Source organism: Chenopodium album, chromosome 11, assembly GCF_948465745.1.
Source record: "Chenopodium album chromosome 11, dcCheAlbu1.1, whole genome shotgun sequence".
Lineage (NCBI taxonomy): Eukaryota > Viridiplantae > Streptophyta > Magnoliopsida > Caryophyllales > Amaranthaceae > Chenopodium > Chenopodium album.
The window spans coordinates 35,797,065-35,820,006 of NC_137844.1; the positions used below are offsets into that span (position 1 = coordinate 35,797,065).

Here is a 22,942-nt window from a genome sequence, read left to right on the forward strand (position 1 = left end):
AACAATAATTGATATCATATAACTAATATATAACGCTAAACTTTTAGCCAGGACACGAGACAGTGACACTTGGCGTTCCAACTTTTCACCAAATGTCACGCCATGTTGGATAGATTTAGATAGACTTCATAGGATTAAAAAAAATTAGTTTAGAATTCAATTTTCAATCAAGTTTGGATAGAGTTTAAGGATAAAATTGTTAATTTAGAGCTTATTTTCGATAAAAATACCAATATTTTAGATGTACAAATTGAATTATAATTTTATTCAAAAAATATTTTATATTATAATTCTAAAAAATTATTATATAAATTTATTTTTAATATCATAATATTTTTTTGGAGCGAAAGAAGCAGTTCAAAACGTAAAACATCCATTTCTAATATATATACTAATCGGTTAAAATAATATACTTCACAATCTAATATAATTCTATTACTATGTAGACCTATCAATCAAGGTCGGATCATGAGTCATCTCGGATCGGGTCATTTCAGGTTACGGACCAAGAAATGTTCAACCCTTGCCCATAGTTTTGGGTTCGGGTCAACCCAACATGCTTTGAAATTTCTTTTATTTAATTTATTTTATGCTAATTTTTAATTTTTTTTTATGTCATTACATGCCTACTAGATAACAAATCGTCACAAAAGCACATCAATTGCTAAATAATTTTGTATCAATGATATATTTTAAAATTTGACATATAGATTAAAAAGTTATCTTAAAAGTTAATAAACAGCCTGGGCATCGCACGGGGCACAAAACTAGTTAATATATAAATAGTATCTAAAGAAATGCAAGTAAGGTGTTCGTTGGTATCAGAAGAAATACCAATTAGGAGTTCGTTGGTATCAAATGAGAGTACCAAGTAGGCTGGTCTTGGTTGTTGTTGGTATACCATCGACATTAAAATCAATACTAAACACCAACGATAAAAGTGTCGGTTAAAATACAAGTGGATCCTAATTGGTAGAGTCCAAGAGTACTCAAGTAGGTAGAGACCAAAAAAAAAAGCTCGTCTTCATAGGTTTGATTTGATGATTTCTAAATCCTATGTCAGTTCATAAATCATAATCACATTTGAAGCGTCCATGATCTTGCTACTACTTCAGTATTCAACTCAAGGATTTCCTTGAAATGCTCAAATTCTAGCGTTTGCTGGAATTTGCAATTTCAATATAAAATGGGGTCTATAACTTCTCCTGATGAAAACTTACCTTTGGTTGATCAAAATGCGTCTATTAATCATCCTAAAACTCATTCAAGAGATGTTCATATACTCAGCTTAGCTTTCTTGCTCGTTTTCTCGGCTTATGGTGCCGTTCAGAATCTCGAGAGTACGGTCAACGATGTGAGTTTCATTTCATTAACTTCAGCATTATTTTGAATAATCAATCATTTGAATTTCGCATGATTTTTTGTAATTGCTTTTAATTTTTGTGATTAATTGATTGATTGGCACATAGTTAATTATAATTTGAGTAATTGGGCGTTTGTATTGTGCCCAAATTAAATTTTTTTTTGCTGAATTTATTCTGTTTATCAGGAAGGTGATCTGGGTACTATATCATTGGGGATTTTGTATGTATCATTCATGGTATTTTCGTTTTTCGCCTCGTTGTTTGTTCGAAAGTTGGGATCAAAGAATGCCCTGCTCCTTGGAACAACTGGGTATTGGTTGTTTACAGCTGCAAATATGATGCCTAATTGGTAATTTCTACGTTTCAAGATTTTTGTTGTTTACAGCTCCTTAATTATTTCTACTTCAAGTTCTCACTCCTATACTAGTCTAATAACTGAATAACTCAACTATGCGCAATCAGTGGCACTATTCTCCTAGTTTGCTTGATAGCAAGTGTAGCATCACTTTAGGGAGCCTTTATTATGAATCTATGCATAAAAGAGCTTTTTTTTGCTGTCTGCTTTTAAATTTAATTGGTACTTGGAGATAGATCCCTCTCATTCGAGTATTTTTTCGATAATTTCATCCCATAATGTTGTGGTGTGATATGAGCTGTATACAGCTCTAATAAGAAACTTTGCCATTGTTTTTGTTGTTCCTAGAATCCTAGTATTAATGTCGCTCTTCAATCTAGTGGCCTTTTTTTTCCCCTGATTCACACTGAACAAACTGGTTAGTGCTCTTATAACTTTCATTTACGGCATTTGCTATGTGCTTTTGGGATGTTTTCCTGTCTCACTGTCTGTTGATAACAATATGTTTATCTCCCTCAAAAAATATGGGAAATAGTTCTTGATGCATAAAATTCTTGCTTAGTTTCTCCGTAGATGTCGTGCCTCCTTGAAAAGAGGAGCTCTTTCTTTAAGAAATAATTGGGTCTATGGGTCAAAACAAGTGTGTAATATGTGAAATGTGATGTGATTTAATCTATGTTACTCGGACTCTTCATTTCACCTCACGTACCCGTGTCGGACCCTCAACACCCGGACATGGGTGGGACACTTAGACACTTCATTTTAGTTCAAAATCTTGGAAATTTTTCACAAAATAGCCGGGTTGGACACTTAGACACATATCCTTGTCGGACATGGATACCCGAGTCCAAGTAACGTAGGATTTAATAGTTCGAACTGAAGGATTAATTGCTGTGTTTTGCAATTTCTAATTAGTATTTAAGACACTTGACTTTCTAGAATGGTAGAATTAGGAAAAAGTAATTAATAATCTATCGGATTTCTTTAGATGGAAGTCGTAAGTGAATTGTGATTATTATTTATTTTCCTTATAATTTATTGATGGCTGAATTATATAGAAAGTAAGGTAAGCAGTGTTTTTTGGTATACTATTTATCAGAGAGCAATATCATGTTGAATGTACAATTGTATGGTAATCCTAAACTGCACTAAAACTCAATTGTAAGTTTGAGGAATTGAGGTGAGCACATATCCTAGATCCTGCAATATTAATTGACACCTTATACAATGAAAAGCTAATGTTATTTTGTATTCATAGCTTATCCATAATTTTGAATTCCACGGATTACATATGCAGGTACACAATGGTCCCTGCCTCTGTATATATGGGATTCTGTGCTTCGATAATATGGGTTGGGCAGGTACTCCTGCATGTGAAAACTAATCAATGTTTCTCACTTTATTAATTCCCTGTCTTGTTCCTGTATAATTTTTCTTGAACTCATTATGGAAAATTCCCGCCTTCCCTTGTAAAATTTTGCCCCAATTCTCTTACTACTTTTTCTCTATCCATCACATTAACCTTATTTTACTAATCCTGCAGTTTCTTAGTTTCTCATACTTTTCCTCTCAAACCGCTTTCAAAATTTAATTTTTTTAATTTAACTTTCAACCACTATATGGCCCTCCCCTACTTTATAAATTTGCTTGCTGAAGCCTGATTGGAAATAATATTTGGACAAATAAAACATTTGTTTGTTTGTCTTTAGATTCATTTACTTTGCTTCCTTGACTGATTGACAACTGCAAAACTTTCAGATTGTTCTCTGATATTATTATTGGGCTGCCAGGGAACATATTTAACTTCCACTGCACGCAGTCATGCTAGAGATTGCAATTTACACGAGGGAACTGTAATTGGTAACTTCAATGGAGAGTTTTGGGGGATTTATGCAACACATCAGGTGTGTGTGTGTGTGTGTTTTTTTCTTCTTAAATCTTGTTTATAGTGGCCACCAACATATGTTGTTTTACAGGTATATTAGCACAAACAATTAGATTTTTGTTTTTTAATACTATATTTGCATTGTTTTCAGGTTGTTGGAAATCTTTTGGCTCTCTTTCTCTTGAAAGATGGAAAAGTAAGTGTTACTAAGTTACAAAGCTTCATTTCGTAGATTGAGGTCTCTAACTAAAATAAAGTCTTTTGGTTATGTTTGATAGTATGGATATGGATTTTTTTTTCTCCTTTTCACCTTCTAGAAAACCCTTTTCTGTGTTTTACTACCTTTAAATAATTTGTGTTTTTTCACCACCCTAAAAAAAGTTTTCTTTTGGTTTTACCACCAAGTAACAAATTCTATCCATAAATTTGTTAAGAGGGGTCCACCACGTTCTATTTCCCCTTCCTCTATTTTTTACGATTTTCCCTCATTCATTTCTTGCAGCTTCCATTTCTGTCTCTATCTCCATGTCCTCCACCTCCACCTCTTCTTCCCTTCTTTTTTTTCTGAGAGGTGGAATAATAGTGTCAGAGAGGTAACAGTTAGATTCTGTAAAAAAATTGAGGAGTGAATTTTTGGAGGTTGAAAAAGTATATAGGTGACATGAATGTTGAAAGGTTGTGGTAAAGAATGGAGAAATGAAATTGTGTGGGCCACTAAGAGATTCATGGGTGGAATGTGTTTGATGGTGGAAAAAATAAAAGAAAATTTATTTTTAGTTGTTTAAATACTAAAGAAAACATAATTAAACTATTTAAAGTAATAGAAAAGTGGGGTTTTAAAACGTGGTAAAAGTCAATAAAATCCTATGCATTTTGGTGGCATTTCATTTATAAATGGCATGAGGTGCTGGTTGTGTATTGTCAAATACAAAGTATAATGTAATGTATAAATTAGATATCCTTATATGACATAGTTAAAGACGATCTATGGACTGAGATATACATTGCCATAGCAAACATCTCACAAGAACTTTTTTTTTTTTTTTTAATATTTATTTATGTCAACATGGACTTGTGAGGGGGCCAGAGGTGGTATTCGACTGTAAATGACAGATTAAGGTGAATTGGTTAAATGGTTCAAAACTTAAACCGTGTCTGTCTGAAAATGAATTAGCACAAGATGTGTAGTGCAGTATGATCACTTACATATTGGATGAATGATAAACAAAAGAGTAAAGGAAATTGGTTTGATTTATTCCTAGTGACTTTCTTAAGTCTGTTTCCACTTCTATTTTATTTTGAGGCAATGGGAAGTAAGTCAAATTGTGGCTTTAACATAATTTCATGTCTTCGTCATAGTCATTTGTGGATAAAAAGGGCTTTGCACTGAATGCTTGTTATTGAATCATTATGCTTTTCGACCCTCATGATAAAGCAATAAATATGTAAAATTCTATGCTTCTCGATATTCGTAAGTAGGGCAGTATCTTAAAGAGTTGAGGTATGTTGCATCATCAAAAGAGGATATCAAGAACTATGTATTAAGTATGCTTGCAAAAGTAGTGCTAGGAAGTCAAGTATTGTATTCTTTCATCAGAGGACTCCTAGTTCTCCACACTTAGCTTCTTTCTTCATTTCTTTTGTATAATTTCGTCATCTGATTTTATTTCCCTTGAACATGTAAAGAGTGTTAGTATAGAACTATAGAAGGCATTGATACCATCCTGGTTAAGCAAAAAATCATCTTAGGCTTATCGATGATGTCCTAGTTGTCAACAACTTTATTACACTTGATGTACCCAGTATACGTGGTACTGTTGTCATGTTAGCTTCATTTTGACTTTATTCTGGCAAGTAAAATATATATTGGCGGTCTTGTATTAATTTTTTTAATCTTCGTAGCTGCTGTGACATTGTTTTTTGTAATAATATATTTTATTCATTGCAGGAGGGCGATAGTAGTGGTAGTGGTAGCGGTACCAAGCTGTTGTTCTTTGTATTCCTTTGCATCTTGACCCTTGGTTGCATATTAATGTGCTTTTTGCATTCAAGAGATGGTGCATTTGAAGAGCAACGTAAAGAGTCTTCCATCAACTGCTTTGCTTACGTGGTCTCTATTGCAAAAACAGTTATTAAACCATTGTTTGATATTCGCATTCTGTTGATAATCCCCCTTTTTGCATATTCTGGATTACAGCAAGCATTTGTTTGGTAAGTATGCTTGCATTATAATTTTGTTTTCATCCTAATGGCATTGTGATAATAATCACTTTCATGTTAAACTTCTTAGGGCTGAGTTCACCAAGAAAATTGTAAAGCCTGCTCTTGGAGAGTCTGGTATAGGTGGTTCAATGGCGATCTATGGGGCCGCTGATGCTATTGTAAGTTCTTACAATCTGCATCTGTTTTTTTTTTTTTTTCAGTGTTTTGACACTAACATTATTCATATATGCTGCATGCCTGCACATCATGAGGCCAGAACTTCAACTTAGATATAGTTTGAATATCTCAATATCCTGTTTGTAGTTTGGGATTGAACATTATCATTTGGAGTTACTAAACATGTCTCCTTTGTCGTAATTTTGTTACATGATGCCTTATTTTGTTGTTCATAATTGGAAATGGCACTGCCTTTTGCTGTGTAGTACATGAAGTTACTACCAATCCTTAGCATTGTTTTTCTTTGTGTGTGTGTGAAATAAAAAAAAAAACAAAATCAGTAATCTGTATTTGTCATTTTCATATTGATTTCCAGAAGGCTATACAGTTGTAACTTGTAATTGCAATGGGATAGAAATTGGCTGTTGTAACTTGTAATTGTCCTTGGCATTTCAACTCCTACCCAATTTTAGTATGACTTAACCTGAAAAGTTTTAAGTTTATCATTATCATTAAACTTTTGCAGAGAACTCTTTGTTTTTTTCTGTTGAATCGCAAACTAATTCCTGAACTACAAAAAAAGGTCAGGCTTTTTAGTGTATTTTCCCAAATTAGCTTGTGATTGAAAGGGGATATTGTTTATAAGCTTTAATTGACTCTACTGTACTTGGTGCTAGGGTTGTAGCCTTGTAAAGTCATATGAGTAACAAAAGATTGCTGGCATTTAAAGTGATAACTAAGCTGGCCACATTGAAATGAACTAAATCATGCTGATAATGAATTCTCCAATTCACATTGGGGAATTGTTTTGGCTTAAATCAGTAATACAGTTGACAGGTGCTAGGGTTGTAGCCTTGTAAAGTCATATGAGTAACAAAAGATTGCTGGCATGTAAAGTGATAACTAAGCTGGCCACATTGAAATGAACTAAATCATGCTGATAATGAATTCTCCAATTCACATTGGGGAATTGTTTTGGCTTAAATCAGTAACACAGTTGACAGTAAGAAACAACACCACTACTGCCAAAGCCTTTAGTAATATCTTTTTGTTTATGGTTATTATTATTACAACAAAGCAGAATGGCATAATTTTTCTGATTCGTTTGATACTTTAAATATTGTAAGTCCTTGGAAAGAAGTTGCATTGTCCAATGTCTTTTGAACATCATCAGAAGCCGAATACTGATTTTTAAATCAAGGATTGCAAAATGTCCATGTTTCACATTATTATTGTTTTTCGTTACATATATTGCTTTTTGCTATGATATTTAAGAAAATGCTTCCTAGGGAAACTTTTATTGAGAGTCTACTCAGCATACTGTATTACTGCCATCTGAATTAATTTTCTAGTAGATTAATCATTTATGAAAAAGCAGATTAATTTTAAGATAGATGTATTCTAGTAGCTTATGTAAGTTAAGAACATAAAGATGGTTTTATGCAACTAATTCTTTCAGTACCATAATCCTATTTCCTATTATATCTTACTGCATATGACATGAATTTGGCAAAATTTATTGACTTCTGATATTTGAATTTACGTGTACCACTATGACTTGGTAAGCTACCTGTGGTAACATACTTCCTATCAATTGTGATATGGATCACTGAGCGACTAAGCTTATGTTAAACTTTTATTCAGTGTTCGCTGGTTGCTGGTCGGCTTACTTCCAGTGTTTCTTCAGTTACTTGGATAATTGTGGGTGGATCTTCAGCTCATGCTGTTGTATTGCTTTGGATTCTGCTTAAATACAGGTAAATGTCCTACTTGTATAGATATTTGTTCCATTGATCTATTCTGGCATCTGGAACTTAATGTATTCAACAATTCAGCACAAGTAGTGGAATTCTTGGGATGGTTTATCCACTCTTAATGGCCGCAGCATTGGGCGTTGGTGATGGTGTGATGATGACACAAATCAATGCTCTACTGGGGATGCTCTTCAAACATGACATGGTAAATATTTTTCTCTATTTTTGGAAAGTAATATGTTAATATGAGCCTCATAGTTCTCTTATATTCCTGGTTCATGTTGGTAGATGTTTTGTCTCAGATTGTAATTACATTAGTGGAATATATAGACCATCATATCTGATGTGGTATATGTACTGCACGGTGCATGTGTTTATAGAAAAAAACTGCTCCCTCTAGAGTAAACAATTTGGTACAAAAACCACATATTTTGGTACAATTTTTTTTTTTTCCCTGATTTTGTTACAAAAATGTGATTGCTTGGTATTTTGGTACCAAAATAGTACCCCCTTTTTCTTTCCTAACCATCATGTCCATCCCCTTTGCCTTGTCCAGTTGTCCTACCACCATCCCACAAACAATTCGCCACTTTCACCACCAAATCACCACCATCTAACCATCGCATAAGTCACAACCATACTACAACCCACACAAACACGTTATCCCTATGCTCAAACAAGCATGGATTGACAAACACACTTAATGAAGTGTGTCAACCAACGTTACAAGGTACGAGGTACGATTCGAAACGCGGTACAGAAACCGATACGTGGTACGTTACCATGTATGAATCCGGTACGATGTGTTTTAAAATTTAATACTGTACTTATTATTTATATATTAGTATAATAATGTAACAATTAAATTTAAATGGAAAATTGAAAGTATTGGAATTTTAAAAAATGAAAAAGAAAATTGAAATCCCCAAAATCATCACATGACTTTCTTTAGTGGGGTTAAAAAGTCAAGAAATAAATAAAAGATGAAAAAATAAAAGAAACCACACTATGTGGACAGCTGTCCCACCCAACTCCCCCTCCACCTACCCTAGTAGCCTTGTCCCTTTTCTCTCTCTTTGGAGTCTGCAACAAGCTTAACAATGTAGTCTTCACAAAATAACGGCCGAGTTTTTACACGTTCCAAGCTACGAAATCGGGTCGCAAAGTCCGGCGACTTGAGTCACGACCACCGGCGAACTGAGTCGCGTATGTACCGTGTTCCGGTACGAGCGAATCAGGTCGCGATTCGCAGCAACGTACCGCGAACCTTGTAACGTTGGTGTCAACTAAGACGAGACAAGTATATTTTCTTCACACAGTACCTGTAAATTTATGGATAGTCTCTTAGCTTTTTATCGCATAAATTTCCCTTTGGTCGAATGAATGATACAAAGACCTATTTTGTTGGTTATATTTTCTGTAAAATCTAACAATATCGATTACAGGAGGGAGCATTTGCACAATTGAAGGTTTGGCAGAGCCTTTCCATTGCAGTTATCTTCTTCTTGACACCTTACATATCACTGCATATGATGGCTGCGATTATGCTTACTGCACTCTGCATTTCTTTGAGTACATTTTTTATTCTCACCCAAAAAGTTGTAAAAGCCTTGTAGGCTTCTCTTTTCATCTTTCAGCAACCTGAACAATTTGCTGATGCAAATGTAAAATTCATCTCTTGTATAGTTCATATTCCCTCATGAAAATGTCTCCTTTCTAATAAACACTTTCCAAATATATTGCTCTCTTCTTCATAAAGGCAAAGTTATCCAACATTGTGTTTTAATTTATTCTTCGAATGTACCTTTTCAAAAGGTTGTAAATATTAACAGTTAGGAAAAATTGGTTTTAATAATCCCAACTTTCGTCCATTTACTTTAAATAATCCCAACTTTAGATTATTATTGAATAATCTCAACTTTAGGCGGTATTTTCTTTTATTGGTCTTAAGTGAAAAGTAACCTATTAAACAAGTCTTTTTTTTTTTTTTTTTTTTTTTTTTGTGGGAGGGGGGGGGGGGGGGGCCTTGATGGCTACATGTCAGAATTGGATTGATCAAATATTTTTTTTTTTTAAAAAAAAAAGAAAACAACCAGCAAGCCACCTCTGGCGTGGCTGCCTTACCCATGAACTAGCCCTCCTCACCTAAGCCACCACAGGAATGGCCTGAAAACCGCCCCTCTCATCTTCCCAAGTGTCGAAACCTTATCCCCTACCCTTCTCAAGGCCCAAAAGTCCCAACGGAGGTGGTGTTGGTGTTGAAGATGGAGAAGGGGAGGGGATGGGATTGGGGTTTTGAGGCTTGGGAAGGGGACGAGATAGGGTTTCTAGGCTAGAGAAGGTTATTTTGGTGATGGGAAAGAGAAGGGGGAGGGAGGGGGTTGATTTCGGAGTTGTTGGGGGCGATTTCAAGGGTGGTGGTGGCAATTTCGGAAGTGGGTTATGGATGGTGGTTATTGAGGACAAGGAGGGGCGACAGCAGGAGTGGGGGAGGGGCGGTGGGGGTTAATGAGATTGGCGTGGTTTTGTTTTTTATTTTTTTTTCTTTTTTTTGTAAATTTTTTATACCAATCAGGTGTTGCCACGTGTCCTAATTAACCTGTTTTATTATGTTAAAAACTTATTGGGATCAATAAAAGCGAATACCCCTAAAGTTGGGATTATTCAATAATAATTCAAAGTTGGGATTATGTAAAGTGAATGGGCAAAAGTTGGGATTACAATGACATTTTTCGTAATTTAGGCAATAGTGCATATTACAATGACATTTTTCGTAATTTTGGGCAAAATCACAGGCATTGTGAGGATAATTTGGGAAGTTAATTTCTACAAAATTACAAAAAATATCATGTTAAACGGACGAATCACAATGTGACTAATTTTATTTTAAAAAAATTGTCACTGTGCGCATCTTTTTCCTGGTGCATTATGTTTGTCTTCTCTATCTCTCTTCATATAAAATCTTTGTGCTAAATTTCACTTACACTGTGTTTGGATAAATAAAGGGGAAGGAAAAGAAGGGGAGGGAGGAGAAGAGGAGGGGAGGGAAAGGGAGGGGAAGGAAGAATGGTGAGTTTTCCTTCCAAATCTCTCCCTTGATGGAGGGATAAATTGCTTGCAATTTAATCCCTCCATTTCTCTCCCCTCCAATTCCATTCCTTTCTCATTTGTTATCCAAATGAAAGATACCTAACCTCTCCATTTCCCCTCCCTTTCTTTCCCTCCATTTTCTTCGATCCAAACACACCGTTAATCTTTCTACTAAAATTAGTCTATTCTAGTTATCTTGTGGTAAATAAAGCCCCAGAAACGAATATGTGGCGTTTGCTTTTGGATTACAAACTAGAAAATCAGCCGAATTCGAAATTTGCTGGTTTGAGTGCAACCTTATTTCTCCATTTTGATGTTATAATTGGAAAAAAATGTCAAAGATAACTAGTTTGTTTGTCGAGTTTATAGCAATTACTATACCTCAGTTTTAAATTATTTGCAACAATTTGACATAAAATGTGAATAAAACATTTATGATTGTTGTAAATAACTTAAAATGGTGGTAGTATTTGTTTGTAAATTAACAAAATCATTAGAGATGCACATAAACACCATTCTCGCGAAAAATTCAATTTCCCGAGCAGTGACGTTTTGCCCATATGATGAGCTGATCTTTGACGGCCACGTATCAGCGTACAAGTCAGGTAGGAAACACAGTAGTACATTGAGCAGTTGATCAACAAACCCGACCAACCTAATATTCAATTCTACAACGTAACGTTATCTTCCAATTCCACCAATACAAACTACTTTGCACAAACTAGTATTTCCTCAAATTACACCATTTATTTATTCTGTTATGAATTAGTTAAGCAACTAAACTAATGTTACAACCATATCGTTTACACGATAAAACGTTATATTTATGCTCCTTCAATTCATTATTCCTCATCTTAAGTCATATTTCCTCTTACATAACTTCCTAAAACAATGTCTATTTCCCTCTTGATCACCTCTACTCTTTCACAATTCTTGAGCTCGTGGAGTCGTCCAATGATAATATATGCCGGAGTGTGGACACTCCTTCTCACGGTGACCGTGGCGGTGGCAGCCTTAACCCCGGAAACTACCTTTATATGGGCTATAACACCAACATCGCCGTTTTCGACTGCTTGTAAATCAGAAGGTAGCTTAAGGGTACCGGTAGACCTTCCATCGGATGTCGTTTGTTTGCCGGCGAAGTACTTTCAACGTTCAAAGATTGATCTCTTTGTGCCTCCAATATTTGCTGCTCTTGTGGTTGCTAGCTCTGCTTGTGTAGTCAGAAGTTTTGCCATGTGATTCTGTTTAAGGAGAGGAAGACCCAGACAATCAGCCTGATTGATGAATTTTCGTCAATCAGTTGCTTTTGTGGGCCCCCCTTACCAATTAAATTAATTTTATATTATTGTTTGGTTTTGAAGACATTAGACTTACTAACGTCTGTTTTGGTTTACAGATTTCTTTTATTTTTATTTTTAAAGCATCTTCTCCAATCTTCCACCGGCAACATCGCCATAGTCATCATCACAGGGACCACCATCCGAAACCCATCAAGCCACCATAGCCACCACCATCTTTACGCCTTCCGCCGAACAAACCCACGAAGCCTTCCTCTCCGTCCTATTCTTCAGTTCTTGTCATCCTCCTATTCTTCTCGTGGTCCTCTTCTTCTTCCCGTCGTCCTCCTCTTCTTCCCCAACAATGGCCGCTTCGCGGCGAAACTAAAAGACACCCTACTTGAATTGAGTGTAAATTAGGGCCATATCAACCCTTTAGGGAAAGCCTTTCATTTGCGGCAACATTTTGAACTGCCATAGGTGGTGGTGGTGCCATGGAGGAAGAAGTAGTTTCTGGGTTTGGGTTTCAGATTAGGGTTTCGAATTGGGGAAAGTGATGAAGTTCTCTAACTGATTCCTCGTGACAGAAGGTAACGACATTGAATATCAACGTTTGCACAAGTTGACCAGACTACGCTTACTAATATGAGTGAAAAGATGAAATTGACCCCTGATTTGCACAATCTGTAAATCAACATGATTGACTTATATTTCCTCGTTTAAGGATGTTAATGAATATCTCGGCAAATGGCAAATCAATGGATTTTCTTTTTTCTTTTTTTTTTTTTTTTTTTTTTTTTGGGCGATCAACATATTTTTTTGGTAATTGACCCTTAATTTCCACGGAAAAAAATATACTCCCCCTGTTTCTAAATATAGTTTCCATTTGACTTATTCGAGTCAAATTTTGAAAGCTTTGACCATAAATTCCCGTTACTTTATAGGAGATTATAGGTGAGATCTTGTCGGATTCGCCACATTGTATATTTTACTAATATCAAGTTTCTAATATTTACGCGTTTGAAAATAGAAATATAGACGTTTTAATACACGTCTTGGAGATTGTGGAAAGTCAATATTTAGAAATGGAGGGAGTAGTACGGATTACCTAATTTTTTGTCATAAACTCATCTTCATTGTTCAATTATATAAAAGGCTTAAATAGAATATAGTGAACTTCCTTAAAAAAAAAAGCATGTATAATAAACTTTAATTTAATATACTTCCTTCGTTATTTGTTAATTGCAACAATTACTATATTTGGATGTTAAGCTTTAATTGCAACAAAAAAATTTCTTTCCATTTTTGGTAAGTTTTCTTTACCGAAATGACCAATATACCCTCACTTAAAAATTATTAACAAATAATACTATACATAATTACAAATCATTATAATTCTAATTTAACTTAATTAAAATCAGATTCATCCCCATTCCCCATTATCTTTCTCTATCCTCCTTCATCGTTCTTCATCTTCATCTCTCATTTTCCCTATTATATTTCTCTCTCCTCCTTAACCATTCTCATCAATTGATGAAGAAGATCACCTTTTAATTATTCAATTTTAGATCTGGGTTTTGGGGGTTGCGCAAGTGCTTCGTGGGTGGTGGTTTTGTGGGTTGGTGGTTCGTGGTGGTGGTTCGCGTGGGTGGTGGGTCGTGGGTTAGGTGGTGGATTGTGGATTTGGTTTCGCGTGGGTAAGCTAGGTGGTAGATTCGTGGGTTTGTGGTGGTGGTTCATGTGGGTAAGCTAGATGGTGGGTTTGTGGTGGTGGGTTCGCGTGGGTAAGTTAGGTGGTGGGTTCGTGGGTTTGTGGTGGTGGGTTCTCATGGGTAAGCTAGGTGGTGGGTTCGTGGTGGATTTGGGGTCGCGTGTGTAAGCTAGGCGATGGATTGGGTTCGTGGTGGTGGGTTTGTGGGTGGTGGTTTCTAGGTTTGTGGTGGTGGGTTTGTGGGTGGTTTCTAGGTTCATGGTGGTTTATGGTTTCGTGGTGGTGCTTGGTGGTTTTGTTTAATTGTGGTGGTTGTTTTTGTTGATTTAATATTAAGTACATACCCTTACTTTACATTAATCATGGTTAAGAAATTTTACTTTGGGTTCCGTGCACACCCCCTTTGTTGCAATTAATAATTAACGGAGGAAATAGGTTTTTTTGGTACTATAAGCGCAATTTCATGAATTATATTCATATGCACCTAAACAAGATATGCATATACAAATTAAATAAAGATCATACAATAGTTTAGAATTACCCTTTGATGTGTGAATCCCTCTTTGCAAATTTCTACTCTGTAGGAGATAAAGAGCCTCAAACATTGCTTCTAAATTCAGTCCGCCGATTTAGATCAACACCAATGCTAGTTGAAAGAGAACATTCTTTATTCTTGAAGTTATAAACCAGCTGAGAAAGTGCGTTCTTTTTTAAAATAGAATATTATAATAGCTATTATTAATTTTCCAAACCCCTAATTTAGATAATCTAAGGGCCTGTTTTGATTGACTGAACTGAGCTGAACTGAACTTATTGGAGCTAAACTGAGCTGAACTGAACTAAAATGAATTGAATATTTTATGAGAGAAGGAAATTAAGAACTGAACTGAACTGAATATTTTATGAGAGAAGGAAATTAAGAACTGAACTGAACTGATTGGAGCTAAATTGAACCGAACTGAAATGAACCGAATATTTTATGAGAGAAGGAAATTAAGAACTGAATTGAACTAAAGTGAATTTATTAGAGCTGAACTGGACTGAACTGAATTGAAAATAATTTGAAGAGAACAGGCCCTAATACATCATCCAATTTACAAATATTGCAACATGGGTAGGGGATACAAATTTAGAGAAGAGGATTGAGATAGAGAGGAATAAAGGTATGGACCCCTATGATAGTGAGGAAAAAGTGAAATTAAAATATGGGTTAAGTATTGGCACATAGCTGCTATTTACTTGTCATGTAAAAAGCAGCTATAAGATAAAAGAGTGATGATTTTATTTTTCTTCTAGCGGTACAAATAATGTACCACTGTTACCTATAATGACTATAAATAGTACTATTAGAACAAGTTATATTCTAGTTTTATAAAATACATGTATAATAGTACATCAAAAATACTAGTATAAGTATAATTGTACATTAAAAATACCACTGTAGCAATAAAAAATTCACAATTTACAAATTAGTCCTCCTATATGCATCCCAAACAAATAGCAGTTATGTGCCTAGTTGCACTCAAAAACATATACAATAAGGAAATTCCAATATTTGTGAAACTTGAAATATCCTAAAATTGTAATTGTTGCATTATTTGTGAAACGGAGGAAGTATTAAATTAACACAAACTATTGGGTGCAGCAAGCTGCACCCAATAATTTGTACGACGTTCTTAATAACTACCCCAAACTTCTTATCCTCCTCAATGTCCTGCATTTCATTCAAACACCATTTTCTTCTATTCTTCCACTAACACCTCCCATGGCAGAAAAATTGATATACCAATGATAGCTCCCATCAGCGGCGTTCTTATTAGCGGTGGTATCGTCGACGGCGGAAAAACTTTTCGGGATCAATGTTTAAGAGAATTGAAGAGGATGGAGGAGAGAGAAAATAAAGATTGTTGATTATATGTGTCCATAATATATGCTTGAATTGGCTTGATAATTGCTTGAGATTCTCGGATTTTTAAAAATATGCCCAAAAAAATTGAATTGTGATTTTCTTTTGTGATGTAAAATTGTTGAAATTGATTGTCCCGTGTGATTGTATGTTTAATTGTGAGCGTTTTGATAACAAATACATGTATTTTGGTTGAGAAATGAGTAAGTTATGTTATGCCCATGAGCTTATATATATAGTAAGAGACTTTTAATGGAGGTCTCGCCATTGTTGACCTTTTAATTATTTTTATGTATATCAGCCAACAAAAGGAATATATCAATCAACAAATGAAATATATCAGCCAACAAAAGAAACATATCAGTCAACAATAGGAATATATCAACCAACAAAAGATATATATCAGCTAATAGATTAAACATATCAGCCAACAAATGAAGCATATTAGCCAACAAAAGGATAAAATCAGCAAACAAAAGTAACAAATAAGCCAAAAAAATAAACATATTGTACATATCCTCTATCAAATAATACATATCCTCTAACAAACTATAAATATTCTCTATTAAATATCACATATCCTCCACAAAAATAATACATCATATCGCCTAACAAATTGTACACACGTATCCTCTATCAAAGATAAATTGTACATATTCTCTATCAAATGCAACATATCCTATAACAAACTGTACATATCCTCTACCAAATACTACATCATATCCTCTAACAAACTGTATGTATCCTCTATCAAAGATAAATTGTACAAATCCTCTATCAAATACTACATATCCTCTAACAAACTGTACATATCCTCCAACAAATAATATATATCCACCAACAAACTGTACGTATCCTTTATCAAATAACACATATCCTCCAAAAAGTTGTACATATCCTCTATCAAATAATACACATCCTACACAAAATACTACATATCATATATACTTGTCGCACAAATTCTTTGGTGCAGCTTGCTGCACCCAATACTAGTAGAAAAAAAAGTAAATGGCAAGCGGTTCAAACCCCCCTAATGGGAAGCGGTTTTGAACCGCATATGCTTGGGCGGATTCCCATTGTCCTTTTAAATGGGAGCGATTCAAACCGCTTCCCATTTGTAGTGAAAAGTAGCAGTTTGGCTTCAAATCGCTTCCTATTTGAATTTTTTTTTCCAAATTATTATTATTAATAATAATATAATCATAATATTAGTGACCTGTCTTAATATTAATAGTGACATGTCATAATAATATCAGTGTCCTGTCACAATAATATTAATATTATTGTTTGATAATAATAATAATATTATTATTAATTAATAATAATAATATTAATATTAGATACAATAATACAATAAGAACATGAAATAATTATATATATCAAAAGTAACATCATTAATATATTTAATTAACAGTAATATGTAATTACACCAAAATATATAAAGATAACACTCACAAATACTACATACTAATTATAACTAATGAATGTATATAAAAAAACATAACTAAAATAATGTTCATAATATCTAAACTCAAGCTCGCTAATTGCTTTGGTGTTTGTGCACCCATTCTGACAGTTCTAGATGCCATCAAATGTCACGAAAAAAGCTCACATGTCGCGAATTTCATTGATTTCTTTTCTTGTTAATGGGCCTTCCGTTTGAATCTTGCAAACTTTTGGGGAAAAAAAACATATAATGCGTATTACAGAAAATTCAAAAAATGTATGTCAAATATTTCAAAGCTATATATAGGCTTGTTACTTTCACAAACTTGTATGTCATTGACAAATTTAGGATGCTAAAGTAAGACTTTGATTTCACATAAATGATCAACTATGACAAGTAAAAACAATGAATAGGGTTTTTGGCAAAATTGGGTTCAACCTTTCCCGAATTTTTATCTAGCGTACAAAGGAAGGAACAAACACTTGCTTTACATCATATACGAGTATTGTAGACACCTGATTGTGTCTCCCCAGAAAACCAAACCCAGTGATGAGTACCTTTCACGTCATTGAATATCAAACAAGGTGAAATGTTGAAGAGTCTCGTGAATTCTTCTGTTTTCTAATAAAATAATTCTTTTTGTTTTCGAAAATCATTCATTTCGTATCCTATTTATGAAAAAATCCGATCCATTTTAGTACGGTCCATAATATGGGTCGAATAATTGTGTAGTCGGATAGGGTTTGAAAAGACCTTTCCAACGATATATTATAAGCCCAATTCCGAGTTATAACGAGGAATTTATGGCCAAAATACTAAACTGGATCCTAAATAAGTGTTATGGGCGGCCCAATGATCATGTAGAGGGTCCATTAATTATAATTCTATTCCTAAATTTATTAGGATTTATCTTAGTCTTCTAGAATTATCTAGAAGGTTATTTTGAGTTCTAATGGGATTAGGATTAGTAATTATAATTATTATTGATTTTGAATAGATAAAGAATTCTATTTGGAATAAAACAAGTGTTTTTAAAAGATTAAATCTGGTTTGATTAAAGATAAGTACGGACTCTAAGTAACCTAATTTAATTAGGAAAAGGGCTCCGTACGGAAACTTTATCGTATAGCAATCATCGCGTCGCGATGGGCTTATCTCTATGCAATAGAGCTATCGCATGGCAATAGTCCTGTCGCTTCGCGATGGAGTCAGTTTTACTTCGAGTCAGATTCTGACACTTTTCTATCGTTTACGATCGATTTTTCTCTATAAATTGGGTCTTTTTCCTCCGTTTTCAAATCATCAACAATCATCAACAATTATCTATTCCTTCTTTTTCTCTCTAAGCTAAAGCTTATTCTTTCTTTCTCGTAATCTCTAAGCCTAGCCTTCTTAAAATACACCATACGTCCATCACGAGACTCGAATACCCATAATAAAGCTCAAAGTTGCCTTAAACCTCGACGTGAAAGGTTGATAGTTCTGAGGGTTTGGTCCCAAATCTAATTTCAATTTTTATTCTTATTCTTTGATTTAATATTTTCATTGAAGTTACTATTATGATATGTGTCTTGTTTTGATAGAAAGAGGTATGAGGCATAAAAGTAAGTAATTATATTAACTCTTCCAATTCTTTTGATATAGGAATCATGCTTAGATTATTTTATTAATTCCAAGTAACATGTTAGGATGCTTTTATTTCTTTCTAGTATCATGTTTAATGAGTTAGCTAATATTCCTAATATCATGTATGTTCTTAGTATCATGTTTACGAATAAAACTTTGATTTTTAAGGCTTAGTGGATTTGTTATTAATCTTGTTAGTATCATGCCTAGGATCTTGCTAATATTATGCTTTGATGAGATTGAGATTGTTGTGATGATGATGATTTGTTGTATCAATATCATTATGTTGCTTGATGTTATTATTATTGCTTGATCACCCCCTCTCTTGCAGGTTTAAAGGGAATTTGTATTTAAAATTACGCTTAATAAGATAATAATTATTTGATGTTAGGCTAATATAATTTTAATTCAAGTGAACACCAATAATACATTTATTTGTGTATTAATAATCAACCAACATATATACATTAAACAGGTTTAGGATAAATATATTAATGGTATGTTGATCGGAAAGTGCACATGAACATGAGAAGAACAAAGTAGAGGCCTATTTAGGGCAGGTTCAATCTCTTTTAGGTTGGATTTGTACCTTCATCCCCAAATACCCAGTCATGGTTCAGCACCACTACGGAGTTAGCGATCTCTGTGATCGTGAAGGGGCGTAACCTTCACCTCGTGGACGATTAACAAGTTTTAAAACTTGTTGGAGACTCTTTTACTCTAGCTTCCTTCCCATTGGACGCCACCATGCTTAAGTGCATGATCATTGTGGCGCTCAAGTGTGGGATGCTTGAAATATTCCCAACAGTTTTTGGTGACTCCACTAGGGAGGATTTCTATTTTAATTCCCAAAATTTATTTTGGCAATAATTTAGAATGAGTAGATGAGACATGAAACGTTCTAAATATTCATGTGCGTAATTTTGATTAACATTAATTGCATAAGCATAAAAAGGTCCGCATTGTAAAGACCATCCTTAATGCGTAAAAAACATAGGATTTTACACGCAGAAAATTTGGGAAATATCTTTTACAACTAGAATCGAAAAAACGCTATGAAAAATCAGAAATCTCCAGAACACAGAAAACTGGCGAGGCATGTAGCAATTGTTGCGAGACAGCAGCGTCCATCGCTGTGCGATGGACTCTGTTTCCTCGCGCCGAGTTCTTCCAATACCAAGCCAGAAGTCTGTCCTCTTGTTTTATCGATTCGAGTACCGTTTGATCGATTTTACTTCCTGATTAATTTTTTCCTTCTTTTCCGAAAACCATATGTGTTTTACATGTGGCTTTAGCGCTCGAGAATTCACGCTCCATCAACCCAATCGAACGCTTTGTGCAACGAAGGGTACATCCGAGTTTGTGAATTCACCAAAACATGGAAGCAAGTTTAACTTGCAGGGTCCCATCCATACGCGCCAACCCTTCCAAAGGTAAGGCTTCCGCGCGATACATCTGGACTCATAACCATGGACCCTCTTTGACTACCATAATTCTCGAACTTTAGAGAACTAGAGCCATGGTTGATTGCAAACTCATTGAATCATATTGTGACTATTTGACTACTTATGCATTTTTGCTTGTGCATAGCTTATGTATGATTAAGCTAACCGTTTGTTTGACTTGTAAATAATAATAATAATTCTAAATAAGCTGATTAATGACTAAAGAACTTTGCTTAATTAATTAATTAATTTTGATTGTTAAAGTCTAATAATACTTGACTTAACATGACTTAGCACGGCTTTAGGTTCACCCTTTTCGAGTAGAACACTGAAAACAAGTTCAAACTGACGTTTCATTTATAACGTGGAGGTTTGGCTTGTGGCGCGAAACTTCAGGGTCCATCACGACGCGATAATAATATCGTGCCGCGATGGCTCTGTCGCAACGCGACAATTCCATCAGTCATGTGATGGTTCAGTTTCTTGCTCAAGTCTTCCCGTCGAGTCTAATTGATTAATTAATTAGATAACCGAGACATATTTGGGCTTTAATCAAGTTTAGGCACATAGTCCCATGGTCTTACACAAGTGTCAAGCATGTCACTTTCACTCACTAATAAATAGCACACACTTTGTATATGAGTTTTCACCATGACGATATCTAAGAGTCTTGTGTGCTCATTTTCTGTCAGTTTTTTAGGTGGGTAAGTTGGATATTATATCCTCCCAATATAACTATGTTGTTTTAAACTACAGCTTGATTTGTAACTTGATTCCCAAAATATGCACCATTTTTTTGCCTTTTTGTCTTTTAAACCCATAAAAGTCAAATCAATTTGAGTCACGCCATTAAGTCAATGGTTTAATATTACAACACTTGGTCAAGAAGAGAAGGGCGTTTAATAAAAAATAACATGTTTTTTCAAGTTCTACTCTTTGATAAACCAATCCAGCACAGAAGAAAGTTCGTGATCATGGCCACTCTAGAAGAAGCTGATGAGTTAAGACAAAACATGGCTAACCTTACTGAGATGATGAAGACTCTTGCTCTTCAAGTCAATGACCCTACCAAGCAACTTCAGCTTGAGCGCATGGAAGAGAGCCTTAACAAAATTTCCAATGACTACAAGTTTCAGGGAATTAGCTCACAAGGGTCTTAGTGGACAAGGAACTTCTTCCGTAGAAGTTCAATGCCAATAACGTCCCTAAATTCAAGCCAACTGATAACCCCTACTTTCACTTGAGGGATTTTGAGACCATAATGAGTATCAAGGCAGTTGACAAGAAGATCTTTCCTTCACTTTTCTCAACATCAAGTTTGTCAACAATGGTTTTTCTCTCTAGACAAGGAGAAGACTTCTTCTTGGGAAGCCGTTACAAACGCTTTCATAGATAGGTACAAGTGCAACATACAAGTAGAGACTGACCATAGGGAGCTCGAGATGTTGAAACAGAAGGAAAACGAGGGGTTCACTTCCTTCTTCAATAAATGGAGGGAAACTTCCGCTAAAATGGTTGAGGTCCCTACCAAAAAGGAATCTGTAAGGATGTTCATCAAGAATCTCCAAGAAAAGTATTCAAAGGGCTAAAAATACCAAAGTAACTTGAATAATTTCAAGGTCGTCTACAACATAGGTATCGATATTGAGGACGACCTTACAAAACAAAAAGCTGCTAACAACAACAACAACAACAACAGTGGCTGGAAAGGAAAGAAGAACGACAATCTTTCTTCTTCCAAAACCACCCACTCAAACAATCTTAGCACCTTTGACTTGAATGAGATCCTTGCCATGAATAATCAAGGGAAAAAGAAGCCATTTAGGAGAAACTTCACACCTATTGGCATGAGCTATGATATGGCATTCGATCACCTTTATGCTAAAGGACTCATAACTCCTATTGGACCAATGGGCGATCCACCAGTTGAAAGGACGGCTAATTGGAACCTTAGTGTACACTGTAAGTATCACCAAGGCAGGGGCCATCCTACTGAAAATTGTTGGAAGTTGAAAGAAGTCATTCAAGATTTGATTGACAGCAACAAGCTTCCGTTACCTCATGCCAGCAAGAAGCTAAGTATTAATAATGCTCCAATTTTAGATTCCTTGGCAATTTCTTATGAGGAAGACCATGTTGACCCCTCACTACTCTTCAAACCAATTAAAGAAACTAATGCTATTAAAGAAGAGGAGGAAACTTTCGTCGATGCCATGAGTGACTTTCCCTAAACCGAGGAACTCGCCTCTAAAGAAGAGTTATATATCCTCATACATATGGTAGGGGAGTTAATGAAGCTACTCCACGATACCATCATGCAAATGAAATTAGCTAAAAATAGGAGTATCGTTGAAGAGATGATGCCCACTAGAACCACTGAAAGAAAACCATTTGCTTTCAATGTGGTCACACCTCCCAAAAGGAATGACAAAGTATATACACCTATTGGGAGCTCCTACGAAAAGATGTTCAAAATGCTCTTCGAGAATGGAAAGGTCAAATCTCTCAAGCCAAGACCATTTGAATCACTGAAAAGGACAGACAGATTTTACTGTCCATAACATCAATCTGGAGGACATACCATAGCACATTGCTTTAAATTCAAGGATCTCATCCAAGGATTCATCGACAGCGGAAGGCTTGTTCGTGCTAACCCGAAAAAGGATGTGAGTATCAATGGAGTTTGGGAAAGTGATGATG

General features: G+C 35.0%; 1 protein-coding gene across 1 annotated transcript; it reads left to right on the forward strand.

Moving 5' to 3' along the window:
• The first annotated feature begins 1,029 nt into the window (after positions 1-1,029).
• On the forward strand, positions 1,030-9,507 carry LOC145568816 (UNC93-like protein 3). The gene is made up of 10 exons (XM_081628210.1): positions 1,030-1,354; positions 1,550-1,713; positions 3,017-3,080; positions 3,510-3,623; positions 3,756-3,800; positions 5,553-5,815; positions 5,895-5,985; positions 7,628-7,740; positions 7,819-7,942; positions 9,183-9,507. Exons 1-10 carry the CDS (start codon positions 1,187-1,189, stop codon positions 9,351-9,353), a joined length of 1,317 nt encoding a protein of 438 aa, XP_081484336.1. The 5' UTR covers positions 1,030-1,186; the 3' UTR covers positions 9,354-9,507.
• Positions 9,508-22,942: the final 13,435 nt, after the last annotated feature.

What these genes read in the sequence shown, in the direction of transcription:
- LOC145568816 (XM_081628210.1), top strand. Translation starts at nt 1,187, where the DNA reads ATGGGGTCTATAACTTCTCCTGATGAAAACTTACCTTTGGTTGATCAA. An exon ending in TGGATTCTGCTTAAATACAG is followed by an intron (nt 7,741 to 7,818) that starts GTAAATGTCCTA and finishes TCAACAATTCAG; the next exon opens with CACAAGTAGTGGAATTCTTG. An exon ending in TGCTCTTCAAACATGACATG is followed by an intron (nt 7,943 to 9,182) that starts GTAAATATTTTT and finishes TATCGATTACAG; the next exon opens with GAGGGAGCATTTGCACAATT.